Below are 17,088 nucleotides of genomic sequence, written 5' to 3' on the forward strand. Positions count from 1 at the left end.
CTGTGGAATCGTGTGATTGGAGCACATGTCCATGGCTGATGATTCAGAATTCCAAGTTCCCATCGTCCTGTGCTCTCTGAGTATAGCCACTGAACTCTTCTGCACCACATGATGTGAGGGGACTTGCCATACTTCCTGCCCAGGATGCATGCACGCAGCTTATTTTCTTGCTCTGTACCTCAGTCAAACACTGTGTCCACCTTGCCCCTTCTCAGAGCAGGGCTGAACTGGCCCAGTGACCTTGGAAGCCAGGAGACTGGGAGGGTGGCTGCTGGCACCGGCTGGGGAGAAGCCTTCAGGGAGGCAGAGTGAGGTATCCCATCACAGGGACAAGTCTACTGGAAGCTCTCTCTATGGCACCCAGGGCCCTGGGTTAGGCATGGCAGGGAAGGAGAAGGATGGGAGGAGGACCAGTGTTCAGAACCAGCCAGAGAACAGACCTGGGCTGAGAGAGGCTAGTGCAGGAGCACAAAGGGAACAGGCCCAGGGTCAGCAGGACCAGGATCCCTTCCAGTGACCAATGTGTCAGGGTCGAGGAAGCCTCTCCTCCTTCAAGGTAGCCGACCAAAGATGGAGGGGGATACCGAGGCTGTCTCGTGGGGAAGGCGCCACTGCTGTTTGCTGCTTCGCGTCTGACATCCTCTCCCACTGGCCACACCCATTTGCCCACCTTGTCTCCACCACTTCGTGGTGTCTGGGGTGATGGGCCACGTCTGGCCTTGCTGGGGTCCTGGCACCACAGAGCAGATATCATCTCCCTTCTTTTCTCCTCTGTCTTCCCTCCCCTTTCCTCTGTCTTCTCTTCCATCTATCTCCTCCCAAGAGAAGAGAGATGCTCATATGACGTTGTGAACTTTATTCCAGGGAGGAAAGAAGGAGAGGGTGAGGGAATGACTAACGGGTAGACAGGTAACACACAGAAGAGACTAGTGGTAGTCACATAGGGACTTATTAGAATTATGGCTGCCCAAGATTTCCTGATTAATCCCTACAAGCTGTGGCTATGTCCTGTTTAATCTGAGTGGGCCCATGTAATCACAAATGTCCCCACAAAAGAGAAAGCAACGTGAAGATAGAAGCAGAGACATTTGTAGGAGCTCCTGGATTGAATATGGAGGAAGGAAGGCTCCAGGAGCCGAGGAATATAAGCAATGCAGCTCTAGATGCTGAAAAGGCAAAGAGTGGGATTCTCTCCCAGAGCCCTGGAGGTAGGGTAGTCCTGCCAACACCATGGCTGTGGTCCAGTGAAATCCATTTCAGACTCCTGACTCCAGAACCCTAAGAGCAAAAACTGTGTTGTTTTAAGTCATTAAGGTTGTGGTAAATTATCATAGCAGCAGAAAGAGACAAATACACGGAATGACAAGCTGGAAGAAAATGAAAGACAGTGAAGAAGGGAAGACAGTCAGAGGACCGGAGACAAGAGATCAGGTAGAATGGCAGGTGGGCAGATAGAAAGCAAGAATTTGGAAGATAGACAGGGAATGAGGGTGGGTAACTGGAAGACAGGCTGGCAGCAAAGATTTCTTCAGACCTTGTCTTTATCTTAGCAAGGGTTACAGGATCTTCCTGAGCTGCAGGTGGATCCCATTCTTGGAACTCAACACAATTTCTTGTACTGGAATGGGAACTCTGGAAGGATCTGGTGCCAGCTCGAAGCGGAGCAGGGTCAAGGCCACAGCCACCTTCAGCTCATTCATGGCAAACTGCTTCCCAATGCAGTTCCTGGGTCAGGGAGGGAAAATGACATGAGAAATGTCTCACACCCTCTTTTGAGTGCAGTAGGCATTAAGCTCTGAACCCTTGTCTGGATGGGACGTTCAGGGCTCTTTGTTATGCTGATCAACTCAAAGCTCTTCCTTTTAGGTCACACACACCTCTACCCCAAGCCTTGCTTCACACTCTCCCTCTGACCTTTGACAGATCCTGTCTCTCCTCCAGAAGAGGCTCCTAACTCCTACTTTTGTTCTCAGCAGACATACATCCTTTTAGGGAAGGGTCCGAGCTCTAAGCCACTGAGTCAATGAAGTGAATCATTGAAGGAGTTAATTGTTAGTGTGTTCACTCCTCCCATAAGCGGTTTCTGGTTTCACAATGTGGAGGCCAGGTCAAGGCCTCGTATGTACTGTGGTGGTTCACCCTCTCAGGCTCTCTCAGTCAAGGGGGACACACAGGGACCACGATCCTCAGACAGAAAAGGTTCACAGAGTAGGAAAGATTGGGTTGTGTAAGGAAGTCAGATGGCAACAGGGAAGCTTCCAGGAGGGGAGACAGGTTAGAGACTCTCAATCTACTGTGACACCTGCCTCTAATGAATGGTCCAGACTTCTGCCTCTCCCTCCTCCCCTCAGTCAAGCAGCTTCTGTAGCCTTCCTAGTCCATTCCGGAAATGTCCCTCTTTGCCGTCTGTCAGTCTCTTCATCTGGACTTTCCTGTCTCCCTGCCTCCCGGCCCTCTCCACTCAGGCCACGGCTCAGCTCAGACCCTCCTATGGCCCCCATCACAGGTGGACATGTCCAAATGTCTCAGCTGACATAAAAGCCCTCTATGGATTGTTGCCTCTTCACCTCTTACATGTCCGGCTCCACTTCCTAACTCAGCTCATGTTGTTGAGATCATGGAGAATGCCCTCCCTCCAATCTGCCTGCCACAAGTTCAAGGCTAATTCTAATGACATGCTGCCCTCACAGCCTGTGTCGGCTGTACCTCTTCCTCCCCGCAGACCCCCAAAGCACCATTACTGTTTTATTCAAGTGCACATCACCGTCCAGTGCCCAGGACAGTGCAAGGAACATGGCACATTCAACAATCTGCTCTGTTGAGTGAGTGAGTGAGTGAGTGAAGGAAGGAATGAATGATGTCTGTCCTGAGTAGTGGTGTTCCTTTTTGACTGTGAATGCCTGGAGGCAGGACAGTTTCTTTTATCACTTTCTCCCACCTTCTAGGACAGGACTTGGCACACAGAGACAGGCTTAATAAATACTTTTATATTTGAACGAATGAAGTTAATTGAATTGAAAAAGTAAATTGAAATTGGACCAAAAAAAAGTAAACATGAGTCTGACTAGGGATGAGTAGCCTAGTCCTCGCCTGTGCTCTAGTGGCAGCCACATGACTTGCAGCCAAGGTGTATGAAGGAGGACCAACCGTGGGAGGAACCAAATGTTGGAGCCAATCTCACTCTCTGGAAGAACTATTTCTTTAAAGCCTGTTCTGTGAAAGGAGATTCACCATTTGAAGAATTCACAGGACTATCGGTTCAGAAAAAGCATGTTTCTAGTAACCAAGTACAAGGTGTGTGGAAGTTACTGTTTCACAGGAGGATTTCTGGAGTCTTTGCAGATTTTCAAAGTGGCCGTTCTGGAGTGCTCGGGTCGAGCTCAATGGCTGTTTCAAGTATGTTTTATATTCTACACACCAGGAACCTTCCAAATGCTATATGTCATATACACAGTAGTGGATTTTCTCTAAAAAGCTGTTGATTGTTTTTATTTCATACTTTTGCCAACATTGGACTTTATAGACTGTGGGACTATAGTATATAAATTCCACTCATGTAAAGAATTTTGCCAACTGGAAAATTTGTCATGGTCATCTAACTATCCATGTGCAGTCAAACATTTGTAGGTATAGACTGCAAAAATAGACACGTATTGGTGTTAACTGTCTTCAAATGGCTACTGTACTGTTCCTGTATATGGCTGGCACAGTTAGGACAATGAAGGCAGCTGGAAATTCCAACACACGCAAACATCACAGTGAGTGGCAGATGGATGAATTAAGTACAAAAGGCACTGACTGGACTGAGCGTGTGGAAAGAGGAAAACAACCCCTTTTAAGACAACTGGTGATTGAGGAAAGGAAACATCTGAAGTTTAATTCATATGAGAAATTCTAATTCTGCCATGTCATACTTCTAAAGTAAGGAAAGCACCAGAATAAATTAACTTTGGAACAGCCACTGACACTGAATTTGGCTGGCCACTGGGAAAGTCAGTGGGTAAAAGTGCAAATGTCATGCCCTGAAATGAAACATTTCTTTTGTAAATATAGACAAATGACTCCTTGCCAACACACCAACAAACAAGGGCATAACTGCAGGCACCACATGCAAATGTAGGAGGTGACAAACTTCAGGGTAGCCTCCCACTGACCCCGGCCCCTCGGTACAGGACGTCTCACCTTGATCCTCCTGAGAACGGCAGGAAAGCATGGCTGTGTGAAGTTGTACCCAATGCAAACCGGGAAGGGTCAAACACCTGCAGAAACAGCATCAGGGTCAGGACAGGTAAGGTTAAGGCTTTTCTTCCAATTAAAGAGGGCACAGGACTCCCAGAGGTGGGAACAGAGGAAGGTGTCGGTCTAGGGAGATCAGCCCATCCTCCCTCCCACAGCCATCGTACCTCTGGGTTGGGCCACACCTTCGGGTTATGGTGAAGGCCATAAAAGGAAAGGGAGACCATGATTCCTGTGGGGCAGGGAGAAGAGAGAAGGCTGATCATACATGTGCCAGCAGAGGGTAGATGCATGCACAAAAGGCCTGGAAGCCACAATGAGAGCCACTTCCCATCCCTCTAAGTGGACATCATCATGTTGCAAGAGAGGTGGGGTGGACCTGGCAAAGCACATGCGCACACATTAGTAAATAACGTTGATTCAGAACTGAGAAGAATTGGAAGCTTACTTTTTGGAGCGACTGAAGTGAAAACACGTTTTTCAAGCACCATCCATGAGTCCTCGGGGATTATGCATTAATTCATTTAAACTTCACAACAACCCCCCAAGCAGGGCACTCATATCCCCATTGTTCAGATGAGGCACCTGAGCCTCAGAGAGGCTGACTGACTTGCCTTTGATCACACAGCTAGGATGCAGCAGGACAGGGATTCAGACCAGAGGTGAGCCAAGGGGTGGCCTCAACCATGGCAGGGGTCTCAGATCTGGTCATCAGCTGCTCTCTGCCATCAACCTGAGGGCTCCTCAGAGACTGGACCCTCTGAACCATGACCGCGGATTTCCTGATCTCCCTCATTTGCATAGACCCCATAAGGAAGAAACCACATCTCCCCCTAACTTTGTGTGATTGTCACTGCAAACCTTACATCTCAGAGAATTAGAATTTTAGGGGTGAATTCCTGAAATTGCATCCAGAGTCCCACATCTGCTTACAGAGAAGATTCCATGCATGAGTCATTGTTAAATTAACTGGCATGCCCATAGTTCCTTACATTTGTCAGAAAGGAGTTATGACACATTACATCAAATACAGAGAATAGTGAAATAGATGTGGCAACAAAGACAGAATGGTCCCTGTTATCTGGAGTCAGGATTGGAACGTGGAGTATTATTAATAGAAACCTAGAACGTTAATGTCATCCAGAATGAGTGTAGCGTTAAAAAACCATGGATTGTAGACGTGATGGAATGCTAGTCTCCAGGAATGATAGAAGCTTAGGATTCTGTTTGTGTGAGATGTCAGAATTGAGATGGTACTTATACGTTACTAAGGTGAATGTACCAAAATGGAAAATTTCCTTGAGTGGGAAGTGGAAATAACATTTATTGACCTTCTGATGTGATCTGACTCTGTGCCAGGTATTTCATATTTTTCATCCAAACACGAAGTCAGCATCCATTTAATGATGAAGAAACAAGACCAGAAATGTTCAGAGCTGCCCTAGGACACGTGGATCTCTCCTCCCTGTGTTCTTGCAGAGCGCTTAGGTTAGTGAGTGTGGGGAAGTTCAGACCTTTGGGTAAGGAGCGACCATCAGGGAAGGTGATGGGCTTGCTGAGCTCTCTGCCAACTACTGGGACTGGCGGGTAGAGTCGCAGAGCCTCCTTGATGCACATGGTGGTATAGGGCATCTGATCCAGGTGGTTCCTGAAACGAAGCCCAACATGAGGGCAGGCAGGGTCCAGACAGGCCAAGGGTTCTTGTCTAGCTGAGTGGGCAGGGCTCTCCTGTCTCGTGAGCACTCACCAGGTGATGGAGGCGTCATCCCCCAGGAGGCTCTGGATCTCCTCTCGGCACCTCTGCTGATGCTCAGGGTGCGTAGCCAGAGCATAGAGGATCCAGGAGATGCCAGTGGCTGTGGTGTCATGGCCCTCAAACATGAACGTGTCCACTTCCGCACGGAGGTCCTTGTCAGACAAGCTGCTCCCATTCTCCATCTGGGAACATATGGCAAGAGTGCAGGGTTTGCCCCTTCCTCTGTCGTTCTGGGCAAAGCCTCGGGCCTCTCCTACACACACTCACTCTGGCAAAGAGGAGGATGTCCAGGAAATCCAAGTGCCTCTTCCTTCTGACCTTCTCCAGCTCTCTGTCCTCCTGCAGAAGCACTTTTCTCTGCTTGATAACTCGGTCTGTCCCAGAACAGTGGTTCACATGCAGAGTGAGGAGCTCTGCGTGCCCACAAACAGCAAACCACAGTAGCCCCATCTGCCCCCACCTTCCTTCAATATGGGTGTCAGTGAATAGGATAAGTATGGGAGTGGGTGTGCACGTCAGGGGTGGGAGCTCCAGTAACATCTGTTTGCAGGTCAGGCTTCCCCTCAATAGCACAGTCCCTGGAGTAGGCTCAGCTCGAATGCTGCTCAGAGGGGGTCTTATTCACCATCATCAAAGGGGTGACACATGTAAACCCCGCACAGTCCCTCCCACCCTAACATCTTGGTGCCCAGGCCCTACACCAGGGAAGTACTCAGTGTGGGTAAGCCCCAGTTCCTGAATGGGCAGCAAGCAGCCAGGCTCATCCTGAGGGTCAGGGCCAGTCCCTTTGAGATGTACTTGATGAAGAAGGGGAGCAGCCCAGGAGGTAGAGTCCAACCTGTGTGTTGATGGGCGAGCTGGCAGGCTCGGTGGTTCTTGCGGCCATCAGGGGTCAGACTATAGATGATGTCGTTCTGGTAGAAGAAATTCCTCACTCGGAAAAAGAAAAGATTTTTTACATCCCCAATGGCCTGGATGTAGGATCGTAAGTTCCTAAAGGGACAAGATACAGAAAAGACTGGAGTTTTGGGAGGCCTCTGACATGGAGGTGCAGTGGGGTTCTAGGTGGGAGTTTCAACAGTAAAGACAGGTGACACTGTGGCATTTGTCCCTCTGTGTTACAGTCCTGGAGACCCTCAGTCCTTAATAAGGGACATGCACAGGCTTCTCCCTGTACCAGGGGTCAGGGATCTGCGGCTGAGTCACAGTTGGTTTGGACTGGGATTTGTCTGTGGTCATTCTTGACAGAATTTTGCTCTTTGTGCTGGTAACCATCCAAGCTGCCTGAGCTGCCTCGCAGGTAAGTCCAACCCAGTTGGTGAAAACAAAAAGCCCTGAAGGACTATCACTGACCTGTGTGTCTGCTCGCTGTCCTGCTGGCTGAAGGCACACTTCATGATGGTGTCCAGGGTCATCAAGGAGATGTGTCCGTAGATGTCCAGATGTGAGTCCTGGCTGATGAGCTCTTCCCATTTATCCTGTGGTGGGAGGGGACATTGACCCTAGTCTAGTCCCCCAGAGGGCCTCTGCTGATAAGGCTACACTCTCTCTGTGTCTCTCCAGATGTTCTGTTTGGAATCCCTTACTTTCCAGAACAGATGCGTTACGACATATGAAATCTCTAAAGCAAATTCTGTAAAGTGAGGCCCGTATTCTCAGAAACTTTTATTACACAATTAAACATGTTCTTTCATAACAGTTTGAAATAGTTTTGAAATGTAGGAGTAAGTTATGATGATCACAACCTTGTAGCAGACCAGCAAACATTGTTTCTCAGGGGATAAGGGGGAATCTTCTCTGTCCTGGGGCGGAGCTACATCTGAGGGACAGGCAAACACCAGTGTTAGGGAACAAACGTGTCAAGCAAGAGGGAATCTAAGGGGTCAGTACTGGGGCTTCCAAGGGAGGGACATCAGGGACTTTAATTCCTTTCATTCATCAAATATTAGCTGATCACAGTTGGTGAGTCATAGACCTGATGGGAGGTGATGTGATGGCAGGATCCAGCTCCGAGAGTGCAGCGTGTTCTCCATTTGCTTCCATGGAGTGGCTCGATTCCATGCAGAAGCCCTGCAGCCCAGGCCAGAGCCCACCTGAGTGGCACCCGGAAGCTGCCAATGCCCAGGCCAGCCAGCAGCAACATATGCTGTTGTCCAGAGGCATGACTCTTGCTCTGTATAGCCCACTGTGCTAAAGATGTGGAGATGGGTGGAGAGCAGACCCGAAATTCACCACAGTTCCACGTTCTCATAGCAATGACCAAAATGTGGATCCAAGCTGGTGCCTGAGGGCTCTCCTGTCCTGTCTACTTTTGGTAAGCTCTGTCACACAGTAAGTTCTGAGCACGTTATTCTGGCAGATTATGTCTGATGGATATCTGAACGACACACGTATCTGACAGTGGCCTTTGTGAGTTGTGCTGTCAGGGGTATGCCCAGGTGAGAGAGGGATGGACTCACCAGCATCACTCGGACAGAGTTGGCCATGAGACCCACATAGGGCTTCAGGATGTCATAGTGGAAGGCTGGCGTCAGCATCCGCCGGTGCTGGAACCACCTCTGCCCATCCAACAGGAGCAAACCATACCCTGGATGACAGACAGATGTGTGGGGAAGGGGAGATGGAATCAGAGGGATGACTGGGGATAATTTGGGAGGAACCAAGGGTGTTAGAAGAAGGTACATCATGGGCAAAGACAGGAAAGGCTGGTACATTTTAGGAATGTAAATTTCCCAATGTGGCAGGTTCATAGGATATCATTTTGACAGCTACGTGATGAAAGATGAAATAGAGTTGGGGGAAGGTCATTGAAAGACTTAAATAGTTGCCACTCTGAAAACATTGGAGAACACTGAGAAGTGGTGTGGAAAAAGATAAGCGTCAGGAGGGCTCTCATCACCACTAGGGAAGGGGTGAGGTTTTATCAGAAGAAAAATATGGCTTAATGCATAGTTGTGGATGGTGACATGGTGCTGGTTATCTATTGTTCTCTGTAAGCCAAAGAATAGTTCTTGGTAAACCTACCTGGCACGTGGACTTACAGTCCTGGTTAGATTGACTTACCAATCCAGGGAGCCAGCAATCTGTATGAACCAAGAGACTTTGGGTCTGAAAGGTAAAGAAGGGCAATACAGGAAACTGTAGGGGACCAAACTAGGCAGGTGGCCCCCAGGATGCAGCTCTGGCACTGAGCTACACCCTGGGGATCAGCTGCCTAGTTTGGTCCATGTACCACCATTGCTTCCTGATAATTGTCACCTGGCAGTTGGCCTCAAGTGACCTCCCAATTGCCACCCATCCTCAAGTCTCTTTGTCCTGATAGTCACTGTAGGTTCACAAAGGCAGACTCAGTGTCCCAGCAGCAGAACAGAACACCCACAAGACTAGGATGGTGGAATAGCATAAAATACAGGCTTTATCTTCAGTGCCAGAGAAAACACAGGGGCCTGTGGTGTTCCTACAATTTGTGGGGGCTTAGACATCCCATGACCCAGGAGGGGCAACAATTAGAGGTGCCAAGGCCAAGTCAATGTGAATAGGAAATGTCTTTCATGTCTGTAGCAATTTACATAATAGATTGTATCAATTCAGAATGGGGGGTGGGGAGAGAGAAGGAAGGAAGGACGGATGGAAGGCAGGAAGGAAGGAAGGAAAGGAAGGAAAAAAGTGGGGGGAAACTGTGGACCTTGAATTTCATGTTGTGAAATGAGAGGGTAGTTTGTAGAAATTTCAGCTAATGATGGCAGAATTCCAAGTCTCTTCTAGAATTTCACAACCCAAGGGCATGTATCCAAGAGGTAAGAGCTGCTCTAGCCATGATATGGGTTTCACTCTCACCTGATCTTCCCAGGATCACTTTCATGTAGTCAGGGTCATAAACTGTGAGCCTGGCGTTGCTCCCCCATAGCCACTGAGGACAGGCACACGGGAATTCCTCTACCCTTTTCTTAAGCTGTTGTAGCTCCTGGTCCTTTTGGAACTATAACAAAGAAAAAGACAAAGCAATAAGACCTTTCTCTTTATGTCCAGTGCTTGGAGTGGTAGTGAAGGGTAGGACTGCCACAGGGAGATAGCTCTGGATCTATCACCTGAGAGGTGATTAGGATTTGGAGTTGTTTCTGATGAGCTGGGCTCTGATCTGATTCTTGCTCTTGATTAAGACTTGGTCTAAGGTCAGATTCTGGCTTCCGGTTGGACCGTCTATGGGCCCTGACTCAGAATAGCCTTTAGAATGTTACGCAGAATATGTGCTCGAGAAATGTTCAGTAATGAACTGCATGAGTTAAAACACTTTTCCATAGACTTTCATAAGAGTTATTGGTTGAATTGTGTCCCCCTCAAATTCATACATTGAAGACCTTAGCACCAGTACATCAGAACCTGACTTTATTTGGAGGCAGGGTCTTTACAAGGATAATCAAGTGAAAGTGAAATCATTAGAGTGGGCCGTAATCCAATACCACTGTTTCTTTATAAAAGGGGTGAAATTTGGACACAGAAACAGTCACTCATAGAGGGAAGATGATATGAAGAGACACATGGAGAAGACAATGGTTTACTAGCCAAGGAGTGAGACCAGGAACAGATGGTTCCTTCAGAGCCTGCAGAAGGAAATAACCCTACAAATAACTTGGTTTTGGACTTCTAGTTTCCAGAAGGAACGTGAGACAACAAATTTCTGTTGTTATGCAACTCTAACAAAGTAATACAATTGTGTAATGCTCAAGGTACACCAATGTTTGGGGACAGATTATTACCCTATCACATTTTACTGAAGAATGAGGAAACCCATGTTAAAGGATATGCCCAAGTGAGCTATATTACACCCAAGCCTGCTGACCCCGGGTTTCCCACAGCTCCTCTGGTGTCTCTGTTACCATATTTCAACTCAACGTTCTAATTGCTGTGCCCCCATTTGCAAACTTACTTTCAATACCGATAATGTCTGTGTTCTTAGAGCCAGCAGAGAGGATATGGCTCAGAGGAGTTATGCCTTATTTTTAAAACAAGTGTGAGAAGGAACGAATGCATAAAGGTAGGAGAGTGAATGAATGAGTCTTGATTAAAATTCTCATTGCAGATGACGGACAGAATCTTGAGCCAATGTAAGAAAGAGAAAAGGGACAAAGAGAAGGCTGGGGATCCAAGGGTGTCTCACAGAGCCCAAGGGCAGGAAGCAGAACAGGGACTGGAGAGCTGCCTGGACAGTGCCTCATTCTTATTCTCTGTATGTACACGTGTTCATTCTCTCATCGAATGTTTATTGAGGCTCTACCTTGTATCTGATGCTTCCTAGAATCTGGCAATATGGTCACAGATAAATAGACAACAGTCCCTGACCTCATGCAACTGGGTCCACATAGGGAAGAAGAACACTTGGGTCCTTCCGGGACTGGCACATTACCATTCTACTCCGCATCTTGTCTGAGTGGCTCTGTACACCTTATTTGAGAATCTGATTGAAATATCATGGCCAAGGTGTTCACCTGCTACAATCCCCTGTGACTGGGGTTGAATAGGGTATTCAGGTACCTACCCTGCGTAAGGGAAGAGTTCTCAGAGCAGGTGAGCTGGGCTGACATCCCAGTGTTTACACTACAGTGAATGAGCAAATACACAAATGAGTAGATGGAGTCCCTCATTCATTTATCTAATACGTGTGTATGAGCACTTAATTAGGTCAATTGCCTTCCTAATTGTTGGGGACCCAGCAGTGAATAACAGAAGTCCCTGCCATCATGGAGCTCATGTTCTAGTGGGCGGTGTGGGTGGGCAGACAATCCTGCCATGACCTGAGAGGTGTCCTGCTGAAGTACATAAGGAGGCGGCTCTGTGCTCCCAGGTCATGTTCATCGTCGGTGCTGCCCTTCCCCTTTGATCCAATGTGGGTTCTGACCAGTGGGAGACTCTTACCACCCCAGCTATGTTACCTGATCCTTTAGGATCCCTCATACCGGCGTGGCAGGGGCCTGAGGGACCCTGCTTCAGCACAGTAGCATGTCTCCTTCTTGATTGCTGAGTGCCCAAGCCAGTCAGCTTTGCTCAAATTCTGCTCCTGTCATTAGTGCCCTTTGGGGACCCAAAGGAGCTTAACTGTGTTCTGCCTTTCCATTCTTCTCTCTAGGCCATTCTGGCATCCACTGGTCTGTCAGCCCTCCAGTTAAATGGTGGGGCTGCCCTATATCTCTGAGCATGTGTGGCCAGAGCCAGTAGAAGGGATGGTGCCCATGGTGACAGTGATGACAACCATGTAGGCAAATACCCAGTGCCCATCTGGGCTCCAGGCTTCAGCCACTCAATGTGGGCAGTGCTCTACTGGGGTTGTCCTCACCTGGTTGCTGCTAAGAACTGCAACCACAAAGAAATTTACCCAAAGGGAAATAGAAAGAGAGTGGGTGGACAGGTAATAATGTCCCCCACAGGCAATCATCAGATGTAGCTGTGCTAACATGACAGGTACGCCTGATTTGGAGGTGGTCATGGGGGGAAACGGGGCTGTTTGGTTTATTTGAATCCCAAAGACGTGGGTTCCCCTTTCCACAGTCCATGTTGGCTTTCACCCCAATTTAATGCACCGAGTCTGCACCTTCAACATGGTTGTCTTTCATAGGCATTAATGTTATTTTATATTCATACAAATTAGAGTGTAACTGTGGGCCTAGGTCTATGCCCAGCTTAATTCTCACATTATAACAGCTCACTCGAGTGCTATAATGATCACCACCATCCCTAACTTACAGATGAGGAAACCAAGTCATAGAGGGGGTATTCAAAGCACGTGGCAGAGCTGGGATATGAATCTTGGTAGCTCAGCAACAGAACCTATATGCTTGTCTGCCCACCTTGTCACTTGTCATCTGGCCTGAAAGAGTAGCTTCAATCTGGATGTAATAGGTGGCACTCAATTCCCCACTTAGCCAATAACAGACATATTACATAAATGAAAATCTCAGATATACTATAAAAGCAAGAAAACTGTGGCTGCAGAATCTCTCCACCACCAAAGTTGACAGACAAGCCACATCATGCATAATATTAGTTATGTAAATAGAATGACGCACTTAGGGAGTTTACATATCATCTAACACCATCTGTGCAGTGTGGGCAAGTCACTAGAGGAATTTTCAGTGGTTCCTTCTGTCAAATCCTATCTCAGAACAGTGACAACTGCATCGAAAAAGGTTGCAATTTCTCTCAATGAGCAAATAAACTGGAAGTCAATAGTAACCCAATTTGCATGAACAAACTGGACTTTCGCTGTCTCTCTGCAGCTGATACTGTAAACAGTCCCCATCGATGGCTCCACTGTGCTGGTAATCACTTGGCCTCCTTCTCTGAAATCGAGAAGGCTCAGGTGTCTGCAACACTGCACCTCCTAAGGCTTGTTTAATCCACAGACCCTTGGTGAACCCTGCTCCAAGCCGTGCCCTCACCTTGCTCTGCACCCTCCACCTTAGGGACTAGCACTAACAGAGCTGGCTGGGTAGCACTGTCTCACCCAACCTGCAAGCTGCACCTTCCCCTGTCAGTACACATCCCTTTGTCAGGCTCTGCGCTGGGTACTGGGGTACAGGAAGGAGGATGATGTCCTCAGCCCCAAACAGCTCAGTGCAGGGGTTTAGGGAAGGAGAGCTGAGAGGTAAAGAGATTCTCTTTAGTGGTGCAACTCAAATGTCAATACGCCTTACCTGGGGCCATCCTGGAAGCCTTCTTGTTTATATGTGCCCGTAACCTGTCAGGATTTTAGCATTGCAATCACCAGTCTGGAAAAATCCCATGGTCTCCGGCCAGCTGAGCTAGTTGGTCCCCTATGCCTGACATTACCCCCGCCTGCCCTATGGGTGAGCCATTCTTCTTCTGACCTGATACCTTTTTAAAATTCCTGTCCATTGTCTCCACAGACTGGAAACTCCACAGGTCCATGAGACTGCTGTCTGCATTCCCATGCAAGCTCAGGGCCAGGCAGAGAGGATGGGATTGAGTGGACTGGGGCAGGGAAGCATTTAGAAGTTCTGTTTGTTCCCCGATACAGAGAAGATTAGCATGGCCCCTGCGCAAGGATGACAGCAAATTCGTGAAGAAGTTCTGTTCGTTCCCAGTGTGGAGCTGGGAGACTCAGCAAGGAGTGGCCATTGTCCTCAAAGTTCTGGGCTGCCAAATAGCCTGCAGATCTACCTAAGGAAGCAGGGTCCGACGGACTGAGAACACCAGCGCAGGCTTACTGTGAGGGAGTGAGCTCCCAGCTGGGATAGGAACCGAGACCTGGGCTTTGCCCCAGGGCCACGAGCTCTGCACACCACAAGGCTTTGTCCGATAGACTTGCTGACCATGCCCGTGATCTAAGAGCCCCGACACCCTCTGCCCTCCCACTCTCCAGTGCCGCTCCTTTTTACCTCCTGGTTGTGCCCGAACAGCCAGTGGGGAGGAGGGGACGGGAACTGCTGGAGGGCTTTGAGCAGCCACTGCCTGTGCAGGTAGAGCTGGGCTGCCTTGAGCAGCAGTAGAACCAGGCCGAGCAGGGCAGCCACTTGTAGGAGCCCAGAGATACTGCCCAGGAGGCCGGTAGGGCTCAGCACAGAGACACTCATGGTGCAGTACCTTCTGGATTGCTGACTGTCTCTGACCACTACAGGCCAGTCTGGAAGGATTGTCCCACCCACCTTTTGGCAGGGTGAAGGATGAGGGCAGAGCTTAGGGCTCAGTCACCAGAGTTGATTCATTGTAAATGATCCACCTTGAAAAACAGGGAGAAAAGCTGGTTCAGCTAACGGTGACAACAGTTGTGTACATTGTAACTTTCCATTCCTCGGTTTCCTAACAAACATTTCATGAGCACCTACTATGTGCCGGGACCTAGCTGCAAGTAAAACAGACACAGACTCTGACTTCTCAAAACTCCAGTCTTGTTGACCAAATGTTCAGGAGGTGTCATTTTGTTATTATCCCCATTTCAGTGATAGAAACTAGTTACAGATAGGTAAAGTGAAGTGGCCAGTGGAAAACAGGCATTGAGAGTGTGAGTTGGGTTTGCAGTCCTTCTCTGTTCTCTCCAAAACTGCCTGTCTAGCTGCCTCTGCAATTTTCCCCAGGGCTTGTCCTAGTCGGCTGTTCAGTTGTGGGTCAGGGTGGACAGTGCACTGGCCTTGGACTCAGGAGGTTTGGCCCCAGGTCTGGCTCACTACATATAAAGGCAGCAATTGATACTCTCTGAAACTCAGTTTCTCCTTTTGTAGGTGGAATAATAATCCCTTTCCTAAGATCCCCCCTTCCCAGGAATCTTCATTCATTCATTCATTCATTCATTCATTCATTTTTTCATTCACTCATCAAATGTTTCATGAGTGCACAGTCTAGTAAGTAAAGTCAGAAAACTAACTTAGTGCAATAAAATATGATAAGGCCTTACTGGAGGACTGAATAGTGGGCTGGGTTTTAGTTTCAGAAAACTGAAAAAAAGGGAAAGGATCCTGAAGGATGAATAGGAGTTCAGCTGATGGAGTGTGCTAGGTACAGGGATGAAAAATTCATGGAAATCATGACTGATTTCACAAAAGAGCAAGGAATAGGGGCAAGTTAATCTGTCGCCCTCACTGTTTTAATGATTCTCTCCCCAATATCAAATCCAGGGCCCATAATTCAGAGTAAAACACAATACATTTCAAGAAGATTCATTGGCAGGCAGCCTTCCAGGAGGAACCATTTGCTCCTGACCTGCTTACTCACCTATCTAAACTCTTACCCTGAATACCCTCATCCTTTGCCCTACCTCGTGACCGGGGATTCGTGACACAACCAGAGTTCTTTTCTTTGTCCCGTTAATCCTGGGCTCCTGTTAAAACCCAAGGGCAGCGGCATGTAACCATTCCTCCCAAGTTTCCCCCAGTTCTGTGGTTATTTTCCATCCCTCTGGCTCCAACCCCAGGAAATCTTGAACTCTGACTCTCCCTTACTTGGCTCAGCACTAGTTTTGCACCCTCAGCATGAAGGGCAGTAGTGGAGAGACTTTGAAGTCAGAAAGTCTGGGTTTCTGACTCTTTCTTTGGTTGTAACTCTTTCTTTTTCTGCCTGAGTCCTCAGTTTCTTCGTTATATTTGAGCTCATAATGCTTGGTAAGAGCTAACATTTAGTGAGCACTTACTATGTTCTAGGCCCTGAGCAAAGAATTTGTATGTTTTCTCCCACAACAACCCCGCAAAACAGATTTTTTTAAAACCCCACAACTCTAGGTGAGAAAACTAAGGCATGGAGAGGTTAGCTACTTGCCCAAGGTCATCCAGCTGGTAAGTGTTGAAGCCAGGATTCACACCCAAGCAGTCTGGCTTCAGAGACTTTGCTGTTAACCATCAAAGTAAAGAGATGATTTTGGGGTTGAGACTCAGGCCACATATGGCAGTCCTGAAACTTCCCAGGAAGCGTGTCATGTTTACTCTGTTTTACCCACTGTTTCCAAGTAGCAGACGAGGGTTTCATCAGCTCCATGTATTGGTGTGAATGCAAGCCTCACTATCCAGGGCAGCTTTTGTGAGAAAGTGTTGGGCAAACCATGTGGCTAGATGTAGCATTCATTGAAAATGATATTTATGGAGAATTTTTAATGATATGAGAAAAGCCTATAACCAAGTGACCAAAACAGAATGTACAATGCTCTGCAAAAACAAACAAAAAAAAGCTTACCTCTTAGTAAGTTGTGCTTGCGTTGGTCAATATTGATTAACTGGTAAATACCTTTTTCATTCATTTGGTATCCAGACACACCAACCAAGGGCTCCACAAAAGGTGTAACTAGGCATTGTATGTCCTTATGCTTCCCATTGCATGGAACAGACAAAATGGGGAACAAGGGAAACCTCGGACGGGATTAGATCACCATCTTACACAGATTAGATTCAGTTCAGGTGCCACATCTTAAAAAGGAAATTACTATTTTTATGCCTGGGTGTTTCTTGTTTCAGCTTATATGCAACAGAAAGGCAGAGGTGGGAGGTGTGCAGTCAATCCCCAAAGCAACAGCTTGAAGTATTACTCGTGTGAGTCGATTGCCCCAGGAACTTCCTGTGTTCTGGGTCTGATAAAACTGGGTTTAATGCTGATACAAT

General features: G+C 47.8%; 2 protein-coding genes, 1 long non-coding RNA gene and 1 pseudogene across 4 annotated transcripts in view; 2 read left to right on the plus strand and 2 right to left on the minus strand.

Annotated features, from left to right (window-relative positions):
* Positions 1-17,088, plus strand: part of LOC141572094 (cytochrome P450 4B1-like) — a 47,286-nt gene that overhangs the window by 15,742 nt on the left and 14,456 nt on the right. The window lies entirely within an intron of this gene.
* Positions 842-14,661, minus strand: CYP4A11 (cytochrome P450 family 4 subfamily A member 11). 2 transcript variants are annotated; one of them, XM_019749370.2, is made up of 13 exons: positions 14,386-14,661; positions 9,830-9,971; positions 9,056-9,100; positions 8,452-8,579; positions 7,346-7,470; positions 6,831-6,985; positions 6,260-6,366; positions 5,984-6,174; positions 5,751-5,884; positions 4,404-4,468; positions 4,183-4,259; positions 1,535-1,725; positions 842-1,278 (listed from the first exon to the last, which is right to left on the minus strand). In XM_019749370.2, the coding sequence occupies exons 1-12, from the start codon at positions 14,578-14,580 to the stop codon at positions 1,557-1,559; spliced, it is 1,533 nt and encodes a 510-aa protein (XP_019604929.2). In that variant the 5' UTR covers positions 14,581-14,661; the 3' UTR covers positions 842-1,278; positions 1,535-1,556. The 2 variants fall into 2 exon arrangements, with proteins under 2 accessions (XP_019604929.2, XP_019604928.2); XM_019749369.2 differs by having other exon boundaries at positions 842-1,725.
* On the minus strand, positions 7,643-8,445 carry LOC141572096 (uncharacterized). The gene is made up of 2 exons (XR_012497214.1): positions 7,968-8,445; positions 7,643-7,811 (listed from the first exon to the last, which is right to left on the minus strand). It is a non-coding gene; the product is annotated as an uncharacterized LOC141572096 (long non-coding RNA).
* LOC141572518 (U6 spliceosomal RNA) lies at positions 14,016-14,086 on the plus strand (annotated as a pseudogene).

The sequence above is a fragment of the Rhinolophus sinicus genome, linkage group LG06 (assembly GCF_036562045.2).
Source record: "Rhinolophus sinicus isolate RSC01 linkage group LG06, ASM3656204v1, whole genome shotgun sequence".
Taxonomy (NCBI): Eukaryota; Metazoa; Chordata; class Mammalia; order Chiroptera; family Rhinolophidae; genus Rhinolophus; species Rhinolophus sinicus.